The following is a 26,128-nucleotide window of genomic DNA, read 5'->3' as shown; positions in this document are numbered from 1 at the left end:
CAAATCTGCTTGGCATAGGCTTGGTACAGTTGAATACAGTATCGGAAAACAAAGCCTTAGTACTCAAACAACAGAACAAGTGGTTGATGAGAAATCTCTCACTTCTGTCAAATTACAGTCTGTTACCGAATACTTTTTTTTTTTTAACTCATTTGAAACAAGTGAGTTTTGGTTACATTTCTCTTAATGTCTCTTAAAACATTTGTAGATATGCTTCTTATTTTAATAGTGTTTATATCTGTTCTTTTAGAAGGTCTGAAGTTTACATAGAGCCAGCTTAGTTTAGTTTTTCATACAAGGAATTAAAATCAGAAAAGGTTAGAAACGTGTGAGGTAGATATTTAAATAGTGAAATATAAAGAAGTAAAGCAGAAGTTTAGTTGGTTTTCAAGGGAAAAACATTCTTGCTTTCTAATTCCTGATATTTTTCTGGCAAGACTAGCAGTTTCTGTTCTTGTTTTTGTAGTGACTTCATCTTCCGCTCAAGTCGATACTGTATTGTAACTTTTTCTACCAAAAAGAACTCTGTAATAAAAATAACCTCATTTTTAAAAGTCCTTTTCAGCCCAAATTACATTTTAGTGCAAAAAATTCTTAGCCTGGACTCCAGAGAATCATTCCAGAAATGTTAAACAAAACTTGTGTATGTGTGCATCTTCTTGGGGAGAAAGGTATACAGCTTCCATCAGATTTCAGATGAATACTTGAAAAGTCACAAACCACTATTTATAGACTGATGTAATCAGTATTTGACTCTTGCGCACTTCTGTTTTATGTGACCTTATATTAGGTAGTGAATGCTTCAAATGAAGAGAATTATTAATAATGAGAATGTTTGGCTGAAAGATACCTTGGGAGACCATCCATTCTATCTCCTTCATTTTATGAATGAAGATTGTGAGTTTCTGTGATTATATAGCAAATTAGTGGTTAAATTGGAATCTTCTGATTCCTAATCTAGTGCTCTTTCTTTTATATAGCACACTGTTAACTATATCAATAAAACTGAGCCATGAAGACATTATGGTGGTTTTGGTTTAAGATTCCTTAGATCAGATAAGGAGTTGCATGTAGTGTTTGGTGGCATGCTTATGTAGAGGAATATTAACAGAAGGGATTAGCACACTGAATTAATTCAGGAGGAGTGGGACTTAAATGATGATGCCGGAACCCATGTAATGGAAAGAAGGAACTGTGAATGACTAAAGAAGAAATGACTGGGGAAATGGAGGGAGGATCTAGGGTTTGTGGAGAAAGACTAAGTCTGTGAGGCTCAAACGGGATAGAATATGAGTAGAGGACCAATTTCTATACAATATAAAAATTAATTATCTCATTATTTAGGACGAACTGAAAATGTAAGGGAAAGTAGTGAGTACCTTATTATTGGTGTTGGGTAAGCAGAGGGCCAGATGGTTCCAATTGATAGGGATGGTGTAAAGAGAATTTATACACTGAATAAAAGTTGAATTAGATGACCTCTTAGGTCCCTTTTAATGCTATGGTAACTTGGAATAGGTACTTTAAATGATACTTCTCTAGGCTGAAGTGAAAATTATTTCTCATCTCCCATAAACCTCATTTGTTTAGGTGACTAAGGATTTATAGAAGGCCTCTCTATGAATTTTCAAAGATTAGAATGACCAGACTCATAAGATATATTTTAAAAAAACTTATTTGGTACTATAATTTGATAAGCAAACTTTCTAAAAGTATTGTACAGTAATTTCTAAAATCAACCAACCAACATAGGAAGTGCTATTTTAGAAGTTTAACAAGTAATTTTTTTTTTTTTGATGTCTCAAATTAAATTTAGGAAAATTGGCATGCCTTTCCTGAAAACGTAGCTAGAACAAAAATTATTTTTTAGGAGTATTGTAGTACTCTCATCCAATAATGTAGCCCCCTTGGTTAGTTTTATCTTGGCATATTTAAACTTTGGGGGGGTGCTCATAGTCCTGCCTGGTGTTAAGGTCTATAGACAATGACCAATCCATGATATAATATGGGCCAGTGATGTGCAAATTTCCAGCTCTCAAGTCAGTAGGTGTTTGTAAATATGTGTATATACATACAAAATACTCTGTGTTTACTGATTGTGAAACCATGTAATACAGGTTGTTGTTGGCTTATGCTGAACTTCTTGAAAGAAGCCCACTTTGAAAATGTGTTGCTGTTGAAGCTAATAGTATGATTCAGGTACTGTCTTTCAAAAGTACTGCACTTAAAGCTTGTTTTAAAGACATGTATTGGTAAAAACTTCTGTACAGTGTCAAACTCTAGCATTGTGTATGTTCACTTTCTGAAAAGTATCCATTCTTTCCTTAAATTTGAAAGTGTGATTGTATTTGGCATTTGCCAAAAAGATATTTTCAAGTTAAGTGGAATTTGTTAGATAGAATTACTTCCTTAAACTCTTGGTGTTTGTATTTAAATTGGATATGAATGGATGTTTAAAGTTAACCAGGAATCATATTTCTTTTATGAATTGTAATGGATGTTTTGAATGGGTGTTTCCCATGTGAGTACTCTGTTAAGTACTTGGGTCACAATTGTTAAAACCATGTTTCTACTTTTGTGTCAGATAGAGGAAAGGGTCGCCAGAGACAAGCCATTTTGGGAGAACACCCTTCTTCGTTTAGACATGATGGCTATGGTAAGTTTGTCAAGGCAGAAGGAAGGTAGTATAGACGAACTATTAGAATTTTTGCATTTCTGATGAAGAATGGCACATTTCTTGTCTCTGTTTTTCCTGCTCACCTGACTTGGTTTATGGAGGATCAGTCCCTTATAATGTACTCCCAAGGAGTTGTCCAAAATCCTTTGTTTTCCTAGGATATTGCTATATCATAGTCCTTGAGATGAATGAGAGCTATTGGTTGGGGATTGAAAGCTTTTTTTTTACCATTTTGGTTTGGTTTGGTTTGGTTTTGATTTGATTAGTAATGGGCTCTGATCTGTTAGAGTACCAAAAGGAAATATTATTTCTTAGTAAGTATATTTTCTTCCATTCTAGCAATTATGAACAAAGAGGAACTTGGAGTAAAAAGGCAGAAAGAATGGGGCATTTGTCAAAAAGAAACATGTTTCTGGTTAGAGCCTAATTCTTTAGTTCTACAGTTGGTATTTTGGCTTTGGCTAAATTTGTTTGGATTTAATTCTTACTCTTAAAACTTCTCAGTTTTAATGTTTGCTATGTTGGTAAGATTAAGATCATGAAATCCAGAATAATATTCTTCCCCAGGAAAAAGTTAGGTATCAGACTATTGTCCTTGTAGGGGTAGATGTTGAGAATTGCTATTGATAAGACTTTTAACTGGTTATAAGTTCTGTGTTTTTAAATCTTTTTTGGTTTTTAGTAGTCGTTATTGACCCCACCTATTCTGTGGTTTAAAGCTGAAGTACAATGCTACTGGAAGTGGTGGAAGATAGAAATTGCTATATTGTACTCTCAGGATTTATCTTCGAAAATCTCCCAGTGTTGTCTGTTGTCTGAAATGTTTTCAGATTGCCTACATGTTTGATGACTGTTCTTAGCCGTGAGTTTTAGCGTATTCCTTAGTGTCTTTTACTGAACTCTGGGATTTAGTGTGTGTGTGTGTGTGTGTGTGTGTGTGTGTGTTCAGGTTACTATGGAAGTCTGTATGGCAGAAGTGATTGAAACAATCTGTTGTCAAAACAGTAAGTGTGGTATAGAATGAAAATCTTCCTACAGTTGTTTTAATGAGTTCCTTGATCATTTTTCTTAGCTGTTTCTTTAACAGCATAAATATTAAATCTGGTCATATGGATAGATCTGCTTCTGTAGTAAAGAAACGCTTCTTAGGAGCCCAGTGTGCTTTCCACAATGGAAGGTTACAAAGAATTGCTAATCACAAGTTTGTAGTGTAGTTGTGGAGTATATGTGGCAGTCAGTGGAAGGCCAAAAGTTGTTTAAATATTTTGCCAAAGGGGTCTAGAAAAATCTGGGAAAGAATAAATGAAGGACAAAGAACCCTACTGTGGTAGTGTTGACAGACTATTTTATGAGTATGGGTTTTCAGGTTTGCCTTTCTTTATAAAATATATCTTACTGAAAAATTGTATAAATAAAAATATATACATGCTTAGAAGAACTTTATATTTTTTAAAAAGCCTATTGTGAAATTCTTTGTCAGTTTCATACCCTAATTGGTTTTGCGTGTTTGTGTGTGTATGTAAATTTTAAAATGTAAGCTTACTTAAAGAGAGGTGCAAAATTCTTTGCATTGGCAGTGAAATAGGGTTCTGCTGAGGAGGAATGGTTGTGGTGGGGTTGTGTAGGGGCGTCCATCCTGAGCTGTGTCCATTGAAACAGTTAACTCTCTGAGCATAGTTTGTTCTACTTTCCTAGGGAAGTAAGCAGAATAGAGTGTAAGAGGAGAGAGAGAGATGAATAAAAAGAGGTAGAGAAGTAAGGTGAGGAAATTGGGGGAAAAGCAAAGAAGATGGGAGTAGGTGGTAGTGATATATTGAGCCTTTTTAAAAACTGCAAATCATAGCTGTATTCCTTCAGATCAGCAGTTCAGCAGAACAGGTGTTTTTGCATTTTGGTGCCATATCATGGGTGGCTTTTCCTTTATGATATAGGTATATGAGAATGAGGGAATAGAAAAGGCTTAATTATTTAATTAGATTAAATTTATTCATTGGCTTATTATAGCAGTATAAATCTGTGCTTTCAGAATTCTTTAGGTCTTTTACTTTGGGAAGCCCTGTCCTGTGAGGTTGAACTGGTAGACGCCCTCATACTTGAAAGTATTATTTTTGCAACTTTTATATAGACTTATTTTCTGTGGGTCTAAGAAAAGTTTGTTTATTAATTGCTAGCATCTTTGGATATGGCTTCTGGACAAAGGTTTTAAAGTATAAGGTTGAGAAATGCCCTCCAAATGATAATATTGCCATTTGTGTAGCATTTTCCCACATAAGTGAATTTTTTTAATACCTGAAGTATTAGCTTTTTAAGCATCAAAACATTTTGTATGAACTTCTTGTTTTATGTATAGAAACCTTTAAAAATATTTCTATTTTTTCTTCTTAAACAATATAGGCAACAATTTAAATAGTGTGGATAACATAATTTAATCCTGATGGCTAAGGTCATAATTACAAACATCAGTTATATTCTCTTGCACTGAATCCAGTTGTCACCTATGGCAGTGGATCTCAACATTTTTGGACCTTGGCCAACTTATGTAGAGTGGAAGTTTCCATTGCCCATCTACCACACATCTTTCTACTTTCTGTGAAAAAGAAAATTAAGTGATAATAGTGAAGTGTCATTACCATACAAGCAAATGGTCGTAGTGGAGGGACGACGGTATAGTATGGATATGCACTTTTGCAGTAGGAATAAGAATGATTGATATTTGACCCCAGCAAATGTATAAAGTTTAAATTAGAGATGAAAATATGTGTTGTTACTAACAAGTAACTCACCATGAACTATATTGTTTGTTTTGATAAACTACTAATTATCAGCAAGAAGGGCAGTTGAACACCATTCCAATTTAAGGCAACACTGATGATGATGCATTGATGAAGTGTTTCTTCCTCCATGAAATTGTAGGAATTCACACCGTGTGTGTGCTCGGTGATAGTATTGTTGTGTTGTTATGAATGGCAGCTATATTTAGAGTACTAAATACTGAATTGGAGTCCGCATAAGCTCGAATAGCGTGCTATGAATACCTAAGTGTAGTTCGTAGTAACTTATTTAGTAGAGGACAAGTGTCCCTTAGCCTTACATAAAAATGAGAGTCAGTAGTATTACATATTCTTTACTTCTTGAAAAATTAGAAGACGACTTGGGTTTTTGGATTGGTTTCTTGCACATCAGGAGGACCTTTCCATATTATAAGAGTATGCTTCTGTAATCACTAACTCAGGGCAACCTAACATGTATGACTTTATATTTCTGAGCTCTGCCTCCATTTTAGTTGCTGCTTCTTTTTTTTTAAATTGAAATATAGCTGACATACAATGTTACATTAGTTTCAGCGATTGGATGATTCTGTATGTTGTACAGTGCTCGCCATGATAAATGTAGTACCATACAGCATTATTATAATATTATTGACCATGTTCCCTCTGCAGTACTTTTCATCCCGGAGCCTTACTTTTTTGTAACTGGGAGTTGATACTTGATCCCCTTCACTTATTTCACCCTCTCTTTTCTCCCCTCCAGCACCCACCAGTTTGTGAGTCAGTTTCTTAGTTGCTTCTCAGTTCTTATGACTCTTCTTGCTGTTGTGAATGTGCCCTACACCTGCTTTTAGTATCACTTCCTCCAGACTCCCCCATTCCTGTCTGTTCCATTCACTTTAGCTTTATTTTTCTTGTTACTTCCAATCTGTTATGGATGGGAAAACTGGATGAATCAAAGTTGTTTAGAACTACTCTAAAATTAGAAAGTTTTTTTTTTTTAAGATTTTATTTATTTATTTGACAGAGACAGCCAGCGAGAGAGGGAACACAAGCAGGGGAGTGGGAGAGGAAGAAGCAGGCTCCCAGTGGAGGAGCCTGATGTGGGGCTCGATCTCAGAACGTTGGGATCACGCCCTGAGCCGATGGCAGACGCTTAACGACTGTGCCACCCAGGTGCCCCAGAAAGTTGTTCTTAATAAGGATTCTCAGTATGAGACATAGATTTGTGTGTGTGTTTTGACAACGGTTTCAGATATTCAGGCATTATTCTGGGTTCTTGATGTTGTTTCAGATAATGCAGGGTGCTGAATAAATGACACCTTTGAGTAGGTGAGATATTAACGAAATTAGGGATTTCATTTCCTAAATTAGAATTGGGGAAATAAAATACCAGACAGCACATTACAGTAAAATATATTCAAGGAGATAGCTTTTCAGTGGAACTAAAGAGATACTCTTTCTGTTAAGTCTGTATAGAGATAGTTTCTGAGATTTCACTGTATATTTTATTGTGTCATCCTCCGAAAGATGTTGGCAGAAGGTTTTTTAAAAAAACTTGAGATATAATTTATACGCAGCGGCCCAAAGTTCTACACTGATTCTCCCCATCCCTGCTATCTATGGCCTGAGCTTATCTACTTTTTTGTTAAACAGTATTTTTAAAAATATGAACTTAAAGCCTGATGTATATGCAGGGATGTGCAGGTCAATGTATCTTGGATCTGGTATACGGAAATACAGATTTTATTAATCCCCACAGGTTATATTTGAATATTAATGCATTTGAGTTTTCCTCGGACATACATCAAACTAGCTAATATTAAAAGAGTTTATTTTTAGTGTGGTGAAGGGTATCTGCTAAAGTTGTGTTTTGTTTTATTTCTCATTTTTATAGGATCCCATGGTCCATTATTGCCTTTACCGAGTCGTTACAGAATGGGCTCTCGAGATACACCTGAGCTTGTTGCGTATCCATTACCACAGGCTTCTTCCTCTTACATGCATGGAGGAAATCCCTCTGGTTCAGTTGTAATGGTTAGTGGATTACATCAGCTAAAAATGAATTGTTCAAGAGTATTCAACCTATTCTGCTTATATGGAAATATTGAAAAGGTAAGTTCTGTTTTATATTAATTTCTTTTGCTAGGATATCTAATAGGAAAGTTTGAAAAGGCAGCAAATACATGTGTCTTCTCCTTGTATTAGGAACATACAGGTTCTTTTAGTAGTAACCCACATAAGCTAAAAATTCATTAGGCACTTCAGAAATTTTTTTTTGGTAAGTGATCAGTCTGTGTTTTTATAGCTAATATAAATAGAAGTCCAAAACAGTAGTTTAATCAGTTACTAGCCTGTATTTCTAGCGTTGCAGTGTTTTAACACTTAACATGTCGAACTACAGAATTTGAAAGAGCAGTTACTTTCATGGAGCTTGGCCACAAGTCATGAATTTTGGGAGAGTTCTAGATTTAAATACTCTCTTGCAAATACTAGAGTTCCAGTATATTCTGAGGAACAATGTGCTTTTAGCTCTATCAGTATTTGAAACTGACCCACTTTCAAAGAATGTGTCCAAAACATTATCTGGAGGCTTACACTCAAAAAGTAGCAATTGCATGGTGCACTGGGTGTTATATGCAACTAATGAATCATTGAACTGTACATCAGAAACCAGGGATGTACTGTACGGTGGCTAACATAATATAATAAAAAAACATTTAAAAAAAAGTAGCAAGACATTTAAATTTTACATATTTTAAAGATCTTTAAAGTTGTAACCTTCTTTTCATTAGACAACCATGTCCCTAGATCTGTGATGTTTTGTTCATTGATATCTCATAAATATTTAAAATAGTTCCTGTCATAAAGTAGATACTTAAACTGTTTTATAAAGAATCATGGAAAATTTAACTGGGAAAATGATTGGTCATCTTAAGTTACCAATTGTTTGATACACTTGCCAATTTGAGTTTCAGTACTGAGCTAATGTTATTTTTCTCTATTGTTTTAAGTGATTTTAGTGTTCTTTTCACAACAATAAAAAGGTACAAGCATGTGAGTCATAAATGTGTGGGAACAGGAACATGGCTTGAAAAGTTGGTACTCTTAGTTCATTAATTCTAAAATAAAGGCTCCTTGAACTAAGAAACCAACTCAGAAAATCTCTGAAACAAGAATTTCCTCAACATAACCATTTGACCGCATTTGGAAAAGAAAAGAAAGAAAATCCCATATTTGGTCTAGGGATAACATATGGGGTATTTCTGCTTATATAACTTGCCAGGAATACATGGAACAGATTTAGCAACATTGGGAGAAGTAGTTCAGATTTTTTCACATAGACATTTATCTTAGACACCTAGGTGTTACTTAAGGTTTGGGAACTGCATGTTTGATAACTAAATGGACTTTAATGTGTATTTTAACCTTACCACATAATGTTTTCTGTTGCGCTTTTCACATTTGTGGACAATCAGAAACAGTTTAATCAACATTTTTAGTATGTCTTTTTCTTTTCTGTTATGAATTGTCTCATGATTTAGACTAAATCACTGAAGTTTTCTGTGTGCTATTTGAACAATTGCAGTCTCACATGTCAAAAATTTTTAAACATTTTAAACGATCTGTTATGATACATGAAACTTAAGTTATTGCTAATCCTTTAAAAGACCTATATGTAGGTAATTACGCCTCACCTTTTTTATTTTGATTTACAAGTATAAGAGCTACATATTTAACATAAGATATTTAGTCATTGTTAGATTTGTAGGATGTTATTGGATTAAATAAAGGTATAGAAATTTCACCCACAAGAAGATCATTGATTTCAAGTAAAGCTGGAAAGTTCTGCTACAACTGAGTTTTGTTCCAAGTACAGGTATAGTATAAAACCACTGGAATAGCCCATTAAAATTGGTAGTTTGCAAGGGTGGATATAAATGTTATGCTGCATTTGTTATGTAAATACATTTGTAGTATTCTTTTAAGGCTAACAGATAAGTATGTTCAAGGTGTCCTGAATGTTGGTGCTACAGAATAGCTATTTAAGGACTTTCTAAGGGGTAGATACTATGCTGAATGATTATCATACTTTAACCCATTTAACCCTTATTACTATAGTGTTACCTACTAAAATTAGAATAATATAAGAGAATAAGTATGGCCTCTGCCCAAGATGCCATGAAAAATTGTGAAGTATGCCTGTTTTTAAAACTGCCCCTACCTTGTACAAACCTTCCTGCTGGCAATGCTGTCTCAAGGCCGTCATGCATTATGGCGTATGGCATCTTGTTTATTGCTTTAACAGCATTCTGAGTAGTTGGGAATTATTAATTTACTTTAAAATTTTTGACCTGCCTACCAGAATATAAGTTTCAAGAAGACCGTGTCTACTATGTTTACCATTAATCCCCAGTACCCAGCACAGTGTTTATCAAAACATTTTAGGAACCTAATAAATATTTGTTGTGTAAATAAATATTGATGAACCCTACCAGATGTTGTCATTGTCTCTGTTTTATAGGGAAGTCTGTGGCTCAGAGAAGAAAATTGCCCCAAGTCATACAGTAAATAGCAGAGCCAGGGTAAGCCTGTGCTCTTCTTCATTGTGCTACACAATAGAATTAGTCTTCCTTTCTAACTTTGTTGAATTTTGGTAAGAGTTACAAGTGTCCCATAGCACAGCAAAGTCAAGTCAAGATTCCAGGCGATCCTCTGTATTTGACCTCAGCCACTTAAGTCATACTCCCTTTCAGAAATTCCGTTATTGTAGAAGGGAAGTAAACGGTCACCTTTTTGGGATTTTGTATTTACAGGTAAAATTTATGAAGACCATTCCTGGTACAGCACTGGTAGAAATGGGTGATGAGTATGCTGTAGAAAGAGCTGTCACACACCTTAACAATGTCAAATTATTTGGAAAAAGACTTAATGTTTGGTAATTATCTTAAGTGGTAAATTTTAAAAGTATTTTAAAATCTTCATTTTTGTTAGAAATATTAATTTCAATTTTAGAATATTTTAATGTAATTGAGAGCACATTTGAAACTAGCGCCTATAATGTTACCATTCTAGACAAAGTATGTTACGGTCGTACAATTCAGGTTTTGCCCACCTATACCTAGTTTTTAGTGTTATGATCATAAAACAGAGTGTTAAAAATGGTCAAGTTTTATGTAAGGTTTCCTAATGTGAAAATATACCTAAACTATAAGAGTGATGGATTATAACCTAAAGTAAATTTAAATATTCAAATAAGTGTTTAAAATATTAAATAATTAAATCACATTTAAATAGCTACATTTGTCTTATTTGTTAAAATTGATGCAGGCATAGATATTAACATTTTGACACTGCCTACTTGTTGCTTTTTAATCTAACAAGGTATGTTCTGTACCCTTTTCCTTCCCAATCTTCAGTGTGTCTAAACAACATTCAGTTGTTCCAAGTCAAATATTTGAGCTGGAGGATGGTACAAGTAGCTACAAAGATTTTGCAATGAGCAAAAATAATCGCTTTACAAGTGCTGGTCAAGCATCTAAGAATATAATCCAGCCACCCTCATGTGTGCTGCATTATTATAACGTTCCATTGTGTGTCACAGAGGAGACTTTCACAAAGGTAGGTGCTGAAATACTATTGTGTAGAATGTTCCTATTTCTTATTAGCCTCATTTTAAAGTCTTGCTCTATTCATCATCTGCTTTTTATATTATTAGTATTCTGTTATTTATTTGGTTCTTTATAGTTCACTCTTTGACCATTGTACTTTTCTGGCCTCCATTCTGCATTAGTCTTTTTTAGTCTTTTGTTGGCTCAGTCTTTTTGAGAGTTGGAATTAGAATGAGATACTTGACTTCTGCATTCAGAAAGTTCTTTTATTATGCCCTTAAATCTTCCTATAACATGGGGCACTTGGGTGGCTCAGTCAATTAAGTGTCTGCCTTCAGCTCAGGTTATGATCCCAGGGTCCTGGGATTGAGTCCGCATCAAGCTCCCAGCTCAGCGGAGAGCCTACTTTTCCGTCTCCCTTTGCCCTCCCCCATCTCCCGGCCTCATGTTTGTGCTCGCTGTCTCGTAAAAATAAATAAAATCTTAAAAAAAAAAAAAATCTTAACCCGTGACAAAATTTTATATATCCCTTTTTCCCAAACTGTAGGAGATGCTTCAGAAAAAAATTGGTTTTCTGGAACTCCACTCCCTGCCTTAGGTACTAGATAAATCCTGACAACTCTGAGAATACATATTTTAGTTACAAATCTATGGTTTTATTATACAGCACTAAATTATTTATGTAGTTTATAGAATATCACTTTTTAAAGTTGATTTTCTCATAGAACCTACCAATCTAAAAACATGTTTGATTTAATTCATTAATGCCAGATTTAAATGCTGCCATAAAGTTTACTTTTTCTTTTTTCTAGAGAGAGAGAGTGAGAGCATGGGCACATGTGTGCACGCAGGGGTGGGGGGAAGGGGCAGAGGGAGAGGCACAGAGAGAATTTTTTTTTTTTTTTTAAAGATCTTATTTATTTATTTGACAGAGAGAGACAGCAAGAGAGGGAACACAAGCAAGGGGAGTGTGAGAGGGAGAAGCAGGCTTCCCACCGAGCAGGGACCCCAGTGCGGGGCTCAATCCCAGGATCCTGGGATCATGACCTGAGCCGAAGGCAGACGCTTAACGGCTGAGCCACCCAGGTGCCCCGCACAGAGAGAATCTTAAGCAGGCTTCATGCTGGGGCCCAATGCTCACGACCCTGAGATGATGACCTGAGCTGAAATCAAGAGTCGGACATTTAACCGACTGAGCCACCCAGGTGCCCCCATAAAGTTTACTTTCTAAAAAGCAGGAATATTATTCTGGCCAAATCTTTAATGGAGTTTTACATTTCTTTGACAGTTATGTAATGACCATGAAGTTCTTACATTCATCAAATATAAAGTGTTTGATGCAAAACGTAAGTGCACATTCCCTCTTTTTAAGTTTTCTGGTTAAACTGATGACAAGCAAATAACAACTGGATTTGTGTTTCTTTATTTTGTTTTAGCTTCTGCCAAAACACTTTCTGGGCTATTAGAATGGGAGTGCAAAACTGATGCAGTAGAAGCCCTTACAGCACTTAATCACTACCAGATAAGAGTTCCAAGTAAGTAAAATTATGTCATAATTATTCAACAGGAGTTACTTCAGAAACATCGACAATCATTTTAAAATAACATCTGTTTTTTTTCTTTTAATTTAGAGAAGTATGAAGAAAAAAGGCATATAAATCCCACAACCCACACAATCCTTATATTAGTTTCCTATTGCTATGTAACAGATTACCATATTTAGCAGCTTAAAACAGCAAACTGAGGGTCAGTAGTCTGTGGACAGTTGAGCTCAGTGTTTCTAGCTTAGGTTCTCTTGAGGTTGCAGTCAAGCTGTTGCTACAGTCATTTCACGTCATGATTGGGGATTGGGAAATCCATTCCCAAGCTCATTTATGTGGTTGTTTGCAAGTCCAGTGACGTTACATTGGCCATTTCATCATGGTAGCTGGCTTCCTTCAGCGTGAGTGATCCAAGAAGGATGAGCGCAAACGACTAAAACAGAAGCCACAGTGTTTTTATAACCTAACATCAGAAGTGACATACTATGACTTATGCAGTCTGTATTCTTGTGGTCGCCTGGACCAGCCGTGGTGCAGTGTGAGAGGGGACTGTGTAGAGCTGTGAATACCAGGAGGGTAGGGATCACTGGCGCCATCTGGGGTGCTGGCTCCCACAGTCCCTGTTGATCTTTTTAGAAGAAAGCAATACATTTATATGGTTCAAAAACTTAACAGCACATGAGGGTACAAAATGAAAATTAAAGCTTTCTACAGCTTCTAACCTATTTGGCTCCTTTTATTCCTCCTCCTCAGTGTATGTATATCTACGTTTTTAAAAGTTACACAAAATGGTTCTTCTCTTCATACTCTTCATTGCCTTGCTGTTTTCACTTAATATGTCTTGGAGCTATTTCCATATCAGCACCTGCAAAGCTACTACTCTTTTTAAAGCACACACAGAGTAGCTATTCATAGTAGAGATATACCACAGTTTGATTTACCCATTTCCCCACTGGTGAATACAGTTTTTTACCAATTGTTTTTTCTGTTACTATAACATCCTTATCATTGCACTTTTTGTATTTTGCGGGGCAATTTCCTAGTAGTGGAGCACATAAAGGTTTATATTCTGATAAATGTTGCTAGATTGCCCTTTAAAAACGTTACACCAGTTTACATTTCTAGCTGTGGAATGTGAAAATGCCCGTTGCCCAACACTCTTTACCAACACTGAGTCTTGTCAGACTTTTCAATCTTAAACCAAGATGATAGATGAAAAATGGTATTCCATTGTTTTAATTTGTATTAAATGAAATTGTCGCTGTTTCTTCTCTCCAGAATGGTAAATGGCCTCTTTTTCTACCATACAGAGTGCACTCAAGTATTTAACTTCGGAAGCTTTGTGCTGTGTACTTTATTTTGATCCTGGATCTAAAGGGTGTTAAACCCTTATTTTTCTAAATAGTGGGAGAAAAAATATTAATTTTATTAGGTGTGATGTGGAAAAAAAGGAAAAATACACACTGAAGGATTTATGGGTAAAATAACATATCTAGGATTTACTTTAAAATATTCTAGCTTCCAAAACGTGTGTCAGGTAGTAGATGAAATAAGACTGCCAGATGCTGACAATTATTGAAGCTAGGTGATAGATAAATGGGGGTTTATCATATCAATCTATATATTTTTTTTATATTTGAAAGTCTTAATTAAAAGATAAAAAATAGGAATACCTCCTATCATTTAATTTTTAGTCACAAAAGTAAATTTTAAGTAGTAAATCAAGCTTAATATTTGTTAGAAGGGTTTAAAATTGTATGCATATTTGAGACATACTCAAGATATATTTTAAACTCCTTGCAGGCAGGAACAGTTATTTTTTTATCCTCTCCAGTGTCATGCAAATACTTGTTAATTGATATGCCTTTTCCTTTATAGGAATTAAAAAAAATTTTTTTAATACATAAGATACCAGGATTGTTTCTTTGCATAATTAATTGAGGAAGAGATATCTCTGCCTGGTCTGAAAAGTTAAAGAAAAATGTATAAAATGGAAAAAATTTTGTGGATTATTCTTTGTTTTTTTTGAGTAGTTTTTAGAATTTAATACTAGATCTCCTGGAACTTTTTCAGCTTACTAATACCTTCCTGTACATTCCATTCTTATCCCATTTCCCAGCCTGTATTTGAATTGGCTATTTTTTAATTTAAATTCAATTAGCCGCCATATAGAACATCATTAGTTTCAGATGTAGAGTTCAAGAATTCATCAGTTGTATATAACACCCAGTGCTCATCATATCACCCTATTACCCCTTGCCCCCCCCCCCCACCTCCCCTCCAGCAACCCTCAGTTTGTTTCCTAGAGTTAAGAGTCTCTCCTGGTTTGTCTCCCTCTCTATTTCCCATTCAGTTTCAACTGGCTTTTATAGAGGAATTGCCATTCTAATATATTCTGCAAAGTTAGCTTTGCTAATGGACATAAGCCGAATCCCATACTGTTTATCCCTAATGATTAATTAATTCACTAAGAAATATTGAGTGTGTCTATTTGTCAGATAAGGTTTAGAGCAGTAGGAATGTAGCAGTGGACAAAATCCCTGCCTTCGTGTGGCTTACCTGCTGGTAGAGATGTACAAAAGTAATCTTTCCCTTACCTAACATAAATGTTCCTCCTTTATGTTTCTGCTTCTGATTCTATAAAAAGGTGAAATAATTTACTCTGACAATTCGGGGTAATCTTGGAAGTTTGATGAAGTGAACTGTTAACTTTGTTTTCTAATTTTTGCAGATGGTTCCAATCCCTACACATTGAAGCTTTGCTTTTCTACATCATCCCATTTATAAGAAGAGGAGAGCATGTTAAAATTTATGTTCGCCTTTATTACAATTTTAAAGCTACACTTCATTAAAAAAAAACTAAGATGGTTGATCTAATGTTGCCTTGCTTACTTTGATTTAAGATCCTGTTCTGTAATAAACAAATATTTTGCCTTGAGTAAATTTGTTGTAAAGTTAAATATTGAATTGTTTTCATTTTAAAATAGAATGTCATAATGTAGACTGTCTACAGCTTCCTTGTAGATTACGCAAATATATGATTTCTAATCTTATTATTTTTCTTCCACAGTGAAAATATATTTGCATTCTTAATGCTAATTATCTGCAAGTATTTTTCCATTGTGTATGAGATTAATGCAGGTGAAAGTATTGCATTTTAATATTATAGAATTCCTATTATATGTTTAGATGTTTAAGTATGTTGCAGTTATTCATATTAAACATAACTTGTATTTATTAAGTATTTTAATCAAGTTTGAGAATAACATTGCACATAATGAATTTTAAGTACTAAAGATTTAGCTGATTTTATATTTCTGAAAGGCTAACAGACATGGATACACTTGTACAGTATGCACTCAAACTTATTTAAATTGGTGTAATTTTTTTTTTTTTAAGTCATTGTCCATTTGTATTGACATGCCTCTGTTTCTAGTTCCAGTTTGGAGATTTTATAAAGTTACAACAATGAGTTAATGTGTTCATCTTCATTTGTTGCATGTGACTTGATCTTGAAAACACATGTGGTATTTGGCATTAAGATTTTAATAGAAGTTATGATTAACAATTCCTAACCTGAGATCCATGAATGGGCTTTAGGGAGTCCCTGAATCCCTTAAAATTGTATGTAGAATTTTGGGTACTTGCATTTTTGTTTTTTACTCTTGAATCCATCAGTAATATATGTATTTTTCTATATGGTGCAAGGTGTAAGGATCTACTTTTATTTTTATTCCAAACAGATAGCTATTTGTTTCAGCGCCATTTATTAAACATTCTTTCTCCCACTGGATCTGTTTTTTCCTTTTTTGGGGAAGTGTATCATAAGGAAGGTGTAAACATGGTATTAAGAGACCACTTGGGTGCCTTGGTAGCTCAGTTGGTTAAGCGTCTGCCTTCGTCTCAGGTCATGATCCCAGGGTCCTGGGATTGAGACCTGCATTAGGCTCCTTGCTCAGTGGGGAGCCTGCTTCTCCCTCTCTCTCTGCCAAAGCAGACACTTAACTGAGTCACCCAGGTGCCCCAAACTCATAGCTTTTTTATAATAAAAATGTGATATAGCCATTTTATGTTTATCTTTAATAAAAGGGAGAATGTTTCATCTACCCAGAATAACTGAAGTTTATAGTTGGCAACAACAGTTTTGTGATCTTGAGACTTTTAAACAAATTTGCAAGCAGAAGTTCGATTGAGATCTTTTCTAAAAGTTTTATTTTGAATTTTAACTTTAAAAAGACAGTGTTTGCCTTAATCCTTTTAGAAATAAGGTTTAAAAAGTTTTAGAGCTACTGAATAGAAAGTTAAGATGGAATCTAAACACACATTAACATTTATTTCCCCTTGAATTTTGGTAGCTGCGGACCAATGTCCCTTTAGCCCTTTAAAGACCTAGAAAAATTAAAATTTAGTCTAGAGGCGTTTTGACTCTTACGATGGAACACAGTATGTTTTGCCAAGGGTAACTTTGTGTATGAACTCTAAGTGCATGGTACTGGGTTGTGTACATACATTCCTCATTCATTCATTGCCAATTTAATACCTAAGTTTACCTAACTCTACAATAAACAAAGCTTTTTTTCCCCTTCCCCTACAAATACTTTTCTACATTTGTTGCGAAATTGAGATGTCTTAATTTTAAAAGATACCTTCTGAGTACCCTCTCTTTTGCTCTTCTGAAAGGTAATGGTGATGGTTATAGATTATTTTGTACCTGAGATTTTAGGAAACAAAAATTTGATGGTGACAGGGCTTATTTAATTTAGATTTGGTTTAAGTGGTATTGACTATTTTTTATTTATTTATTTTTTAAGATTTATTTATTTGTTTTAAAGAGAAAGCACAGAGGGGAGGGGCAGAGGGACAGGAAGAGAGAGTCATAAGCAGACTCCACACTGAGCACGGAGCTGATGGGGGACTAGATCTCAGGACCCCAAGATCCTGACTTGAGCCGAAACCAAGAGTTGATAGCTCAACCGACTGTGCCACCCAGGCGCCCTGAAGTGGTATTGACTTTTAGATACGAACTCTGTCTTAATGCTCTTTCCCCAACAAAATGATGAGTAAATTCTTCAGGTGTAAAGTATGTTTTTAAAAAAATACATTTATTAGAGAGAGCACAAGCAGGGGGAGGGGAGAGGGAGAAGCCGACTCCCCACTGAGCAGGGAGCCTGATGTGGGGCTTGATCCCAGGACTCTGGGATCAGGACCTGAGCCAAAGGCAGACACTTACCCAACTGAGCCACCCGGGAGCCCCTAAAGTATGTTAAGTTGTACCTTGCTGACCTGTGCACTGGTATGTCAGCCCTATACTGTTGCTATCAGTAATGTCTTTGACAGTTCACTTGGGCATCACTGCTCTTAATATCCGATACTACCTGATCCTAGAATGGAATTGGCTTTGGCAACATTCTCTCTTTCCTTAGCCTTAACAATAGCATTTCTTGTGCTATCATTCTGCTTTTAGGAGAACATGAAAGAGCAGATTCTATAGCTGTAAAGAAATAATACTAGCTTTGAGTTTATTTTTTAAATATTGGAATCCTATTCCATATTTAAATTCCATTAAATATTTGATAATACCTCTGTATAACTGAGTTAAGGAATATTAGCTGCCTATTCAAGTCCCCACTTTCCTGCTGAGGGTATTAGCCCAAATAAAACAAAACCTGCCGTTGTAGCTGACATGAGGCTTACCAGCATCCTAGTGATTTGGTTATCCAGACTGTATATTTTCTAGGACTGAACTGAGAGAATAAAAATGACCAAATAGGGTCAGTTATGTTTCATTTTTTTTTAATCACTATTTGTAGGGATAGGTTGCTAGGTAACTGCTTTTTAGTAGTTATCAGTGATACTGTACTGCTCTCTAGAGCAAAGCCATTTTGGCTGTAGAGCATTCTTCCATAAGTAAGAATCAAAAGCACAAGGAGCTTTATTTCACTTAAGTTCTTCAGGTGACAAAGGTCTTTGTAAACTAACTGCAATAAACCTTTCTGCCTCCATAGCCATTTGGCTCAAGAGACTTAGTCCATTAAGGGGCCATGTAAAGTAGCAAGACTTTTTGGGGTCCTGGGGAGGCTCAGTCTGTTAAGCATCTGCCTTCAGCTCAAATCTGGGATCGAGCCCCGTCTGGCTCCCTACTCAGTGGGGAGTCTGCTTCTCCCTTTTCCTCTGCATCTCTCCCCCACCCCCACTCATGCTTGCTCGCTCTCTCTCAAATAAATCTTTAAAAAAAAAAAAAAGTAAGCCTTTTTAGTAACACTTGTTTGCTCATAGAGCTAAATCACAAAAAACAATGGATTTAGAGGAAACAAAATTAAGGTTTCATAGGTTCTGTCCCTCAGCATGTTTTATTCCTTCTAAATTATTTCTACTATGATGATTTCCAATGTCTACGAAAAATTAAGTGAATGTGCAAACATGATTCCTGTTTAAAGCCAAGAAAACTATTGGGAATTTGAAATCTTGTAGATATTTAATCTGTAATGTCATTGCTTTTTTCCTAAAACCTAGCATTTCTACCAAATGGATTCAAGTGCAAATTCAAAACTGATATATTTTGTTCATTCAGCTAATCACCTTTCAAGCCATCTCAATTTTAATTTTAACATGCTTTGAACTTGAACAAATACAAAAGACTTTGCTTTACTAGTAGGAATTTCTTGAATATAAAGCCCTTTATTTGAGGAAGCACTTGAAAATCTCTTCGTGTTTTGTTTTTAAGTTTTTATTTTAATCACCCAGTGCTGTTCATGACAAGTGCACTCCTTAGTCCCCATCACTTATTTAACCCATCCCCCACCCGTAAACCATCAGTTTGTTCTTTCTTTTCCTCCCCCTTTGCTCATTTGTTTTGAAATTCCACGTATGAAATCCTGTGGTATTTGTTATCTTTCGCTTACTGACTTATTTCACGGAGGATTATACTCTAGCTCCATCCATGTTGTTGCAAATGGCAAAACTTCATTCTTTTTTATGGCTGAATAATATTCCATTATATACATATATGTATGTATCTAGCTCACATCTTTATCCATCAGTTGATGGACACTTGGGCTGTTTCCATAATTTGGCTATTGTAAATAACACTGCTATAAACATCAATTTGCATGTATCCTTTTGAATTAGTGTTTTTGTGTTCTTTGGATAAATACCCAGTAGTGGGATTGCTGGGTTGTATAGTTCTTTTTTTAACTTTTTGAGGAAACTCCATGCTGTTGTTCAAAGTGGCTGCACCAGTTTGCATTCCCACCAACAGTGCAAGAGTTTTTTCTTCTCCACATCCTCACCAACACCTGTTGTTTCTTGTGTTTTTTAGCCATTCTGTCAAGTGTGAGGTAGTTTTGATTCTGACAAGTGTGAGGTAGTTTTGATTTTCATTTTCCAGATAAGTGATGATAATGAGCATCTTTTCATGTGTCTGTTGGTGATCTGTGTGTCGTCTTTGAAGAAATGTCTTTTCATGTCTTATGCCCATTTTTTAGTTGTATTATTTGTTTTTTGGGTGAAATTCTCTTAGTTTTTATTTATTAATTATGAATATATAAATTTAATTGCCGCCTCTTTTCCTTTCTTCATTTTGTAGAGTAATTGAGGTTTGAGTGAGCCTTACTGACTTACTCTGATTCCTGCAGCCCAGTGGCTCTTTATGCCCCCTTGGAGAACATTTCAACAGTTTGTAGGAGTTTGGGGGTATAATACTACAAATATTTGATGGGCAGGTACTAGGAAGAATTGTCCCTTGTCCTATATGAATTGCCAGTATTCCATCAGATAGTATCTGATCTTAGAATTAACTCTATTTTGTAGATATAAACAGTGTTTTGTATACAGTACCATGAATTTCCTAGGAATGCAACTGCCTTGTAAATCCAGGAAAGATGACTGTTTTGTTTGGAATATTTCCAAGAGTTGTTTGCTATTTTGGAAAATTATGTCATTACAGTATTTGAGTTGATGTTACAGCACATCAGGGTCCGTTCTCATTTATAGCAGTCCTACACCTCTCTTTGTCTTCTATTGTAGTCATTCCTGAACTGTTATATATCACAATATGCATTGATTGTGAGTTTTATTTCTCCTTGAGAATATAATTCTTTGTTGTTTTTCTTCAAATAGTGTGTGTGTGTGTGTGTGTGTGTGTGTGTGTGTGTGTGGTATGTAGGTATTATCAACAAATTTTATTTCAGCATAATGACGTCAGATTGTCTGGGTTGGGAACCATTGCTTTAAACCAATCTGGTTTTGGGTTGAACAGGTAAACCTAGGTTGACCCAAAGATAGTGAAGCTGAGGATTTGTTCAAGAATGGGTGAGGAGATGTTCTTCCAAAGGGGTGTGGCCTGCATCTGTGAGGTAGGCCTGGGGCTGCTATTACCAATTTGCTATCTTGAAAGAAATCGGCAGGTGGAGAAAAAATACACAGAAGAGAGAGAACTAAAGACACCCTAATTTAGACAGCTTCTGGAAACCATCGTGAGCATAGGCTAGTTTGATCATGCTCAGTAGACTCCTGTCTTCAGAGTTCACTTTTCAGTTTGAAGTCTTAACGAGACATTTTAAGAATGTCTAAGTGCCTAAATCTCACCGTTAGCCGTTTTAATGTAAAACAACACAATCACATGAAGGAACACTGAGAATTGGTTGACAGGTAGCCCTATTTTTAAACCTGAGATATTATCATCTTCTTGCCAGTCTGGGCCTATGACCGACCCGTTGTATTTAAATGTAAGTAAAATATTTCTGGACACCTACAGTGAAACTATGTAGATTTGTTAATGAACTGCTTTATTTTCAAGAGCAGAAAACTTTAATATATACTCAATCACAAATTCTATTGTGTAACTTAAATCCTTTTATGAAAATCTTACAGAACTCAAGTAGAAGCACTGAATTAGTGGCCATTTCTGATTTGAAAACATCCACAGCTCCCTTTTGTGATACAGTAATCAGGCTAAAGCTGCTGAACAACCTTGAAATATTTGCTTTGAGTTGATTTGGTAATTTGGTTATCATTTGTTTTTTTTCTTCCCAGAAATACCAAGAGAAATCAAGAGCAATATTAATCTTTTCTGGGGAGTAGTTATGGATGATTGAGAGCCTGGAAAGTAAACCAGTAAATGGCCTGAAATATTGCGATTCTTACTATAATTTGAGTGTAGCTGATTAGACAACAGAATACCAGTGGGATAATTTGGGGACTTGAAACTCGATTACAATTTAGGATTGTGAAACTTAGGTTATTAAGATGATTACGGATGTGGTTTTGTTTATTTGAAATACCTTTTTCTTAAGACAGTAGGAGAAAAATGTAGTAGATGATGCTTGTGTTGCCCAGTAGTAATAGACAGTGATTCTGAACAGAAAAGAGGATTTTGCAGGGAAGTGGGGTGGTGTTGGGGGGCTGTGGGAGGGAGATGATTCCATGAGTAGAAACTAGAATCATACTGCCATCCTGGTCCATCTGCAGATTTTGACTTAATTGTACTCTATGTGTGTGTTTCTTTTCATTTTCTTTTTTTTTTTTTTAAGATTTTATTTATTAATTTGACAGAGACAGCCAGCGAGAGAGGGAACACAAGCAGGGGGAGTGGGAGAGGAAGAAGCAGGCTCATAGCGGAGGAGCCTGATGTGGGGCTCGATCCCATAACGCCAGGATCACGCCCTGAGCCGAAGGCAGACACTTAACCACTGTGCCACCCAGGCGCCCCTATGTGTGTGTTTCTAAGAGTCAAAGCAAATGGCATTATTCATTGCTTTTCATTTGAAGTTTATGATTTTATGATGTCACAGAGCCTTAACGTGAAGTAGATAATTATTTTTGTTGCTACTTAGAGATGCAAAGGAAAAATGACAACAATTTGAGCCAAAAAATACAGTTTCTACAAAAACCATTCCAGAAGTGTCACTTGTAGCCATTTGGCTTCTTGAATGTTTAACTCATTTGTTTTTGTTTTTGCTTTTTTACATCTATTAAGTGTACAGAATGTGCCAGACATTAAAAGTTCAAGCAGACAGTTAGCTTTTAAAAGTCAGTAGGTTGGGGCGCCTGGGTAGTGCGGTCGTTAAAGCATCTGCCTTCGGCTCAGGGCGTGATCCCGGCGTTCCGGGATCGAGTCCCACATCGGGCTCCTCTGCTGGGAGCCTGCTTCTTCCTCTCTCACTCGCCTGCTGTGTTCCCTCTCTCGCTGGCTGTCTCTCTGTCACATAAATAAATAAAATCTTTAAAAAAAAAAAAGTCAGTAGGTTAATTTGAGCTTACAAAGGAACCAACAGAAGAATGGCAAAGGTATCTTCCCAGATAGGAAACACTATTTCCTAAGAAGGAGAAACTAAAAATCGATTAGTGAATCTCTAATCTTTGAGTAGTATAACTTAAATCTGTTCTTTTATGAATTCTATAAAATGGAAAAATGAGGTCAGGAATGATTAGCACTGCATGGAGGGTGGAGGGAAACAGGTATGGTGATTCTATTTCACAAATTAATGATGAGAGACCCAGATATTGTGATCTGTTAAAGTTTAACAAAACCTATAGGGAGGTTATGACCTGAAGTTAAATTGGATTTGGAATCCAAATGTTAATCCTTAAAATTCTTACATAAACAAAAAAGCCCTTTTGCTTCATTGAATTAATTGGTCCTTCTCATTGAGTAGAAGTATTAGCTATGTTAGCCCAAATTATTGATTGCTGTGGCAAATGACAGCAGAATAAGTAGGTGCCAGGGTCTTGGTGGGGAGTGAATGGGGAGTGATGACTAATGGATACAGGATTTTTGGAGGGGGGTGGTGGTATTGCTGTGAAACTAGATAGCAGTGATGGTTAACCAAATTGTGAAATACTAAATGCTATGGAATTGTACACTTTAAAATGGTAATTTTATGTGTATTTTAAAACAATGAAAAAAAAAGGTCTGGCCCAGCAACCCTTCAGTTTAGACAAGGGTCAATACAGTGAGCGTGTCAGGGCTTTCATGTAGCTGGTTGGATAGGTTGAGGAAAGGGGGATGGGGGACTGTGGGTTAATTTCACCCAACACCAGCCAAAGATGTGATTCTAGATCTGGCTTATGGTTGTATTGCTCTGATGGCTGGCTGCTTTTGTTCTGTCATCCTGGACTATGGGGCAGGGGAATTGGAACCAGGGAAGAGAACCCACTGGGGTCTTGTGAACAGTGAGCAGTTAGGAAAGAGAGTTTGAGAAGGGGAGGGTATGATTCCATAAGTAGAAAGTAGAATTTCTCTGCATTCCTAAACCCGAGTAGTACACTAGCTGCTCAGGTCAGGTTTGGCTGGGACTGTACGCTACGAGGTTTTGAGCTGTCTCCACTCAATGAGCCCTAGGCTACAGGCAGACATATTTATGAATATACTAAATTTCCTTGAAAGTTTTTTTTAATATTATACTTTCTTTCTTTTTTTAGATTTATTTATTTGACAGAGCATGTACAAGTAGGGGAAGCAGCAGGCAGGGAGCCCAGTGCGGGGCTCGATCCCAGAGCCCTGGGATCATGACCTGAGCTGAAGGCAGCCGCTTAACCAACTGAGCCTCCCAGATGCCCCCCTCCTTGAAAGTTAATAGACTATCTTATCTAGTGTACTGATATTATTCAGACTTTGATCCATATGTTACATGCATAGCTGCTTCAACGTCTTGAGAAATTCAATAAGAGACTCATCTTTGTAGAAAATAATACATAAAACCAAAAATGTTTATGTATGTAGTATATAAATTCTTGCTCATGGTATGCTCAAGAGGGCTTTGGGAGGCTCTTATCTAAAATGAGAATGCATCTGTATGATACATGATAAAACTTGAGCTTTTTCTGCCTAATACAAAGTAATTGAGAGGACTGATTCCACTATCATTGACCTCAATCATGGCAGAGCTTTTCTTGCCGAACTGTTTTAAGGATAAGTAATATCTACAGGACTGTTGGCTAGTGCAAATTTAGACTTGTTCTAAACAGGCCTCATACGATTGTTTATTTAATACCACAGTATTTCTCAGCAAAGTGCTATTATTTGAACTGAAATTTCTACCACAGGACCAAAAAGACCAAAATAGTTGCACAGCCTGTTCTGCCTCCTCCTGCCGTGTAATAACCCCGGAGTCCCTACAGTTTCTGCTCTAAACAGTAGTCTCGGAATCAGTAAAACCTGTTATTTTCCTTAGTTCATATATGTTTCTGAGAAAGTAGGACTGCTTTGGGGAATTATTTCCCCAAAAATTATGTGTGAATGAAAACCACATGGTTTATAAATTGTAGAGTAAGACCCTGAAAATGCGCGGGGACAACCCCTTGGAGCCCCACCCTCAACCTACTTGCCACCAGGTGTTACACACTGGATGGAGCTGGAACCCAGGATTGTTTGGTGGGCTGTGGTGCTCTTCCAGTGACGAGCACAGGACTGTGTGTCGTGCAAAGGGCAGAGACTGTGAGAAAGAAGACCTGGATTATAGTAAGGGTTCCTAGGTCTAATTCTCCACTGATACAATGTATGGTTTAGGCTAGATGCTCAAGAAAGCAGTTCTATGTGGTAGTGTTTTTGTTTTAAATTCTTTTCTGACCCAGGAGTTATCACCTGGGGAAAAGGGCTATCAAAATTATTTGGATAAAATGAGTAAAATTGTTTTTGAGTAACAGTTTTTTTCTTGTCTGAATTATCCAGATAGTTTTCATAAATTGATCCAGTTAATTATTCTTGTTCCTTAGTAATTTTGCCCTTATAGCAAAGTTTTAATGAATAAAGGAAAGGCTCAGGCTGCCTACCAATTCCGTGCATCATGAATGCTCATGTGAAGATCCTTAAAGCTGGTCTATATCATAGAGGTAACTTGGATAAGGGGAAGAAATTTCCATCCCAGCTTACGGGAAGCTAGCTGAGGAGATCGTTGCCAAGCAACAGTGCTTCTGTTCCATGGTACTCCCTAATGACACCAGCCATCTCTATTCAGGTTATGGGTAAGATAGACGGGGCCAGGTTATGGGATGGGTTGCTGTGATGGGGGAGGGGAACGATAGTGTTGGCACTCCCAGGTATTGGGTTTGCCTTTCTGAGCTTGAAGAAATATCTGAGGTGCACCGATTCTAACTTAGAGTTGGAAAAAAGAAAGTAGTTAGAACTTTGATTTTTTTTCCTCCGAAGCTATGTGGCTTTGAGAAAAATCTAGACATCTATGATCACAAGAAAATCTCACTGTGCCATTGGCCATCTAATGAGAGGGAGTGATCATAGGCATTTTAAAAACAAATCCATTAAGTGGGAGACACCTTACTGGAAAGACCTGTCTTTATATTCTGTCTGGACTAGAGTCCTACTATATTAACCAAAAGTCCTGCTTTGATCATATATACATCTTGCCAACTCCCAAAGGTTCTCAAGAGAAGTATCTTTCTGTCCTAGTAGACAGGTGACTGGATATACTGTGGTAAAGAGTGGTATTTTTCAGTTAAGGCACAGTTTATACATATTTCAAGATAATGTATTGAAATTAAGAAGGGACAGAAACAGAACTCTTACTACATTCT

The 26,128-nt window shown here is 36.2% G+C and overlaps 1 protein-coding gene across 2 annotated transcripts in view; it reads left to right on the top strand.

Moving 5' to 3' along the window:
- HNRNPLL (heterogeneous nuclear ribonucleoprotein L like) overlaps nucleotides 1–16,070 on the top strand; it is a 35,663-nt gene extending 19,593 nt beyond the window's left edge. The window contains exons 7-13 of one of the 2 annotated variants that reach the window (XM_040623127.1): nucleotides 2,585–2,656; nucleotides 7,343–7,560; nucleotides 10,263–10,384; nucleotides 10,866–11,067; nucleotides 12,346–12,403; nucleotides 12,494–12,592; nucleotides 15,330–16,070. In XM_040623127.1, the coding sequence (XP_040479061.1) occupies nucleotides 2,585–2,656; nucleotides 7,343–7,560; nucleotides 10,263–10,384; nucleotides 10,866–11,067; nucleotides 12,346–12,403; nucleotides 12,494–12,592; nucleotides 15,330–15,385 (827 nt within the window). In that variant the 3' untranslated portion in view covers nucleotides 15,386–16,070. The remainder of the gene's footprint in view (nucleotides 1–2,584; nucleotides 2,657–7,342; nucleotides 7,561–10,262; nucleotides 10,385–10,865; nucleotides 11,068–12,345; nucleotides 12,404–12,493; nucleotides 12,593–15,329) is intronic. The other variant, XM_040623128.1, reaches the window with a different exon arrangement.
- Nucleotides 16,071–26,128: the final 10,058 nt, after the last annotated feature.

This window comes from Ursus maritimus, unplaced genomic scaffold (assembly GCF_017311325.1).
Source record: "Ursus maritimus isolate PB19 unplaced genomic scaffold, ASM1731132v1 scaffold_6, whole genome shotgun sequence".
Classification (NCBI taxonomy): Eukaryota; Metazoa; Chordata; class Mammalia; order Carnivora; family Ursidae; genus Ursus; species Ursus maritimus.
This window is presented reverse-complemented; position numbering and strand designations above follow the sequence as displayed.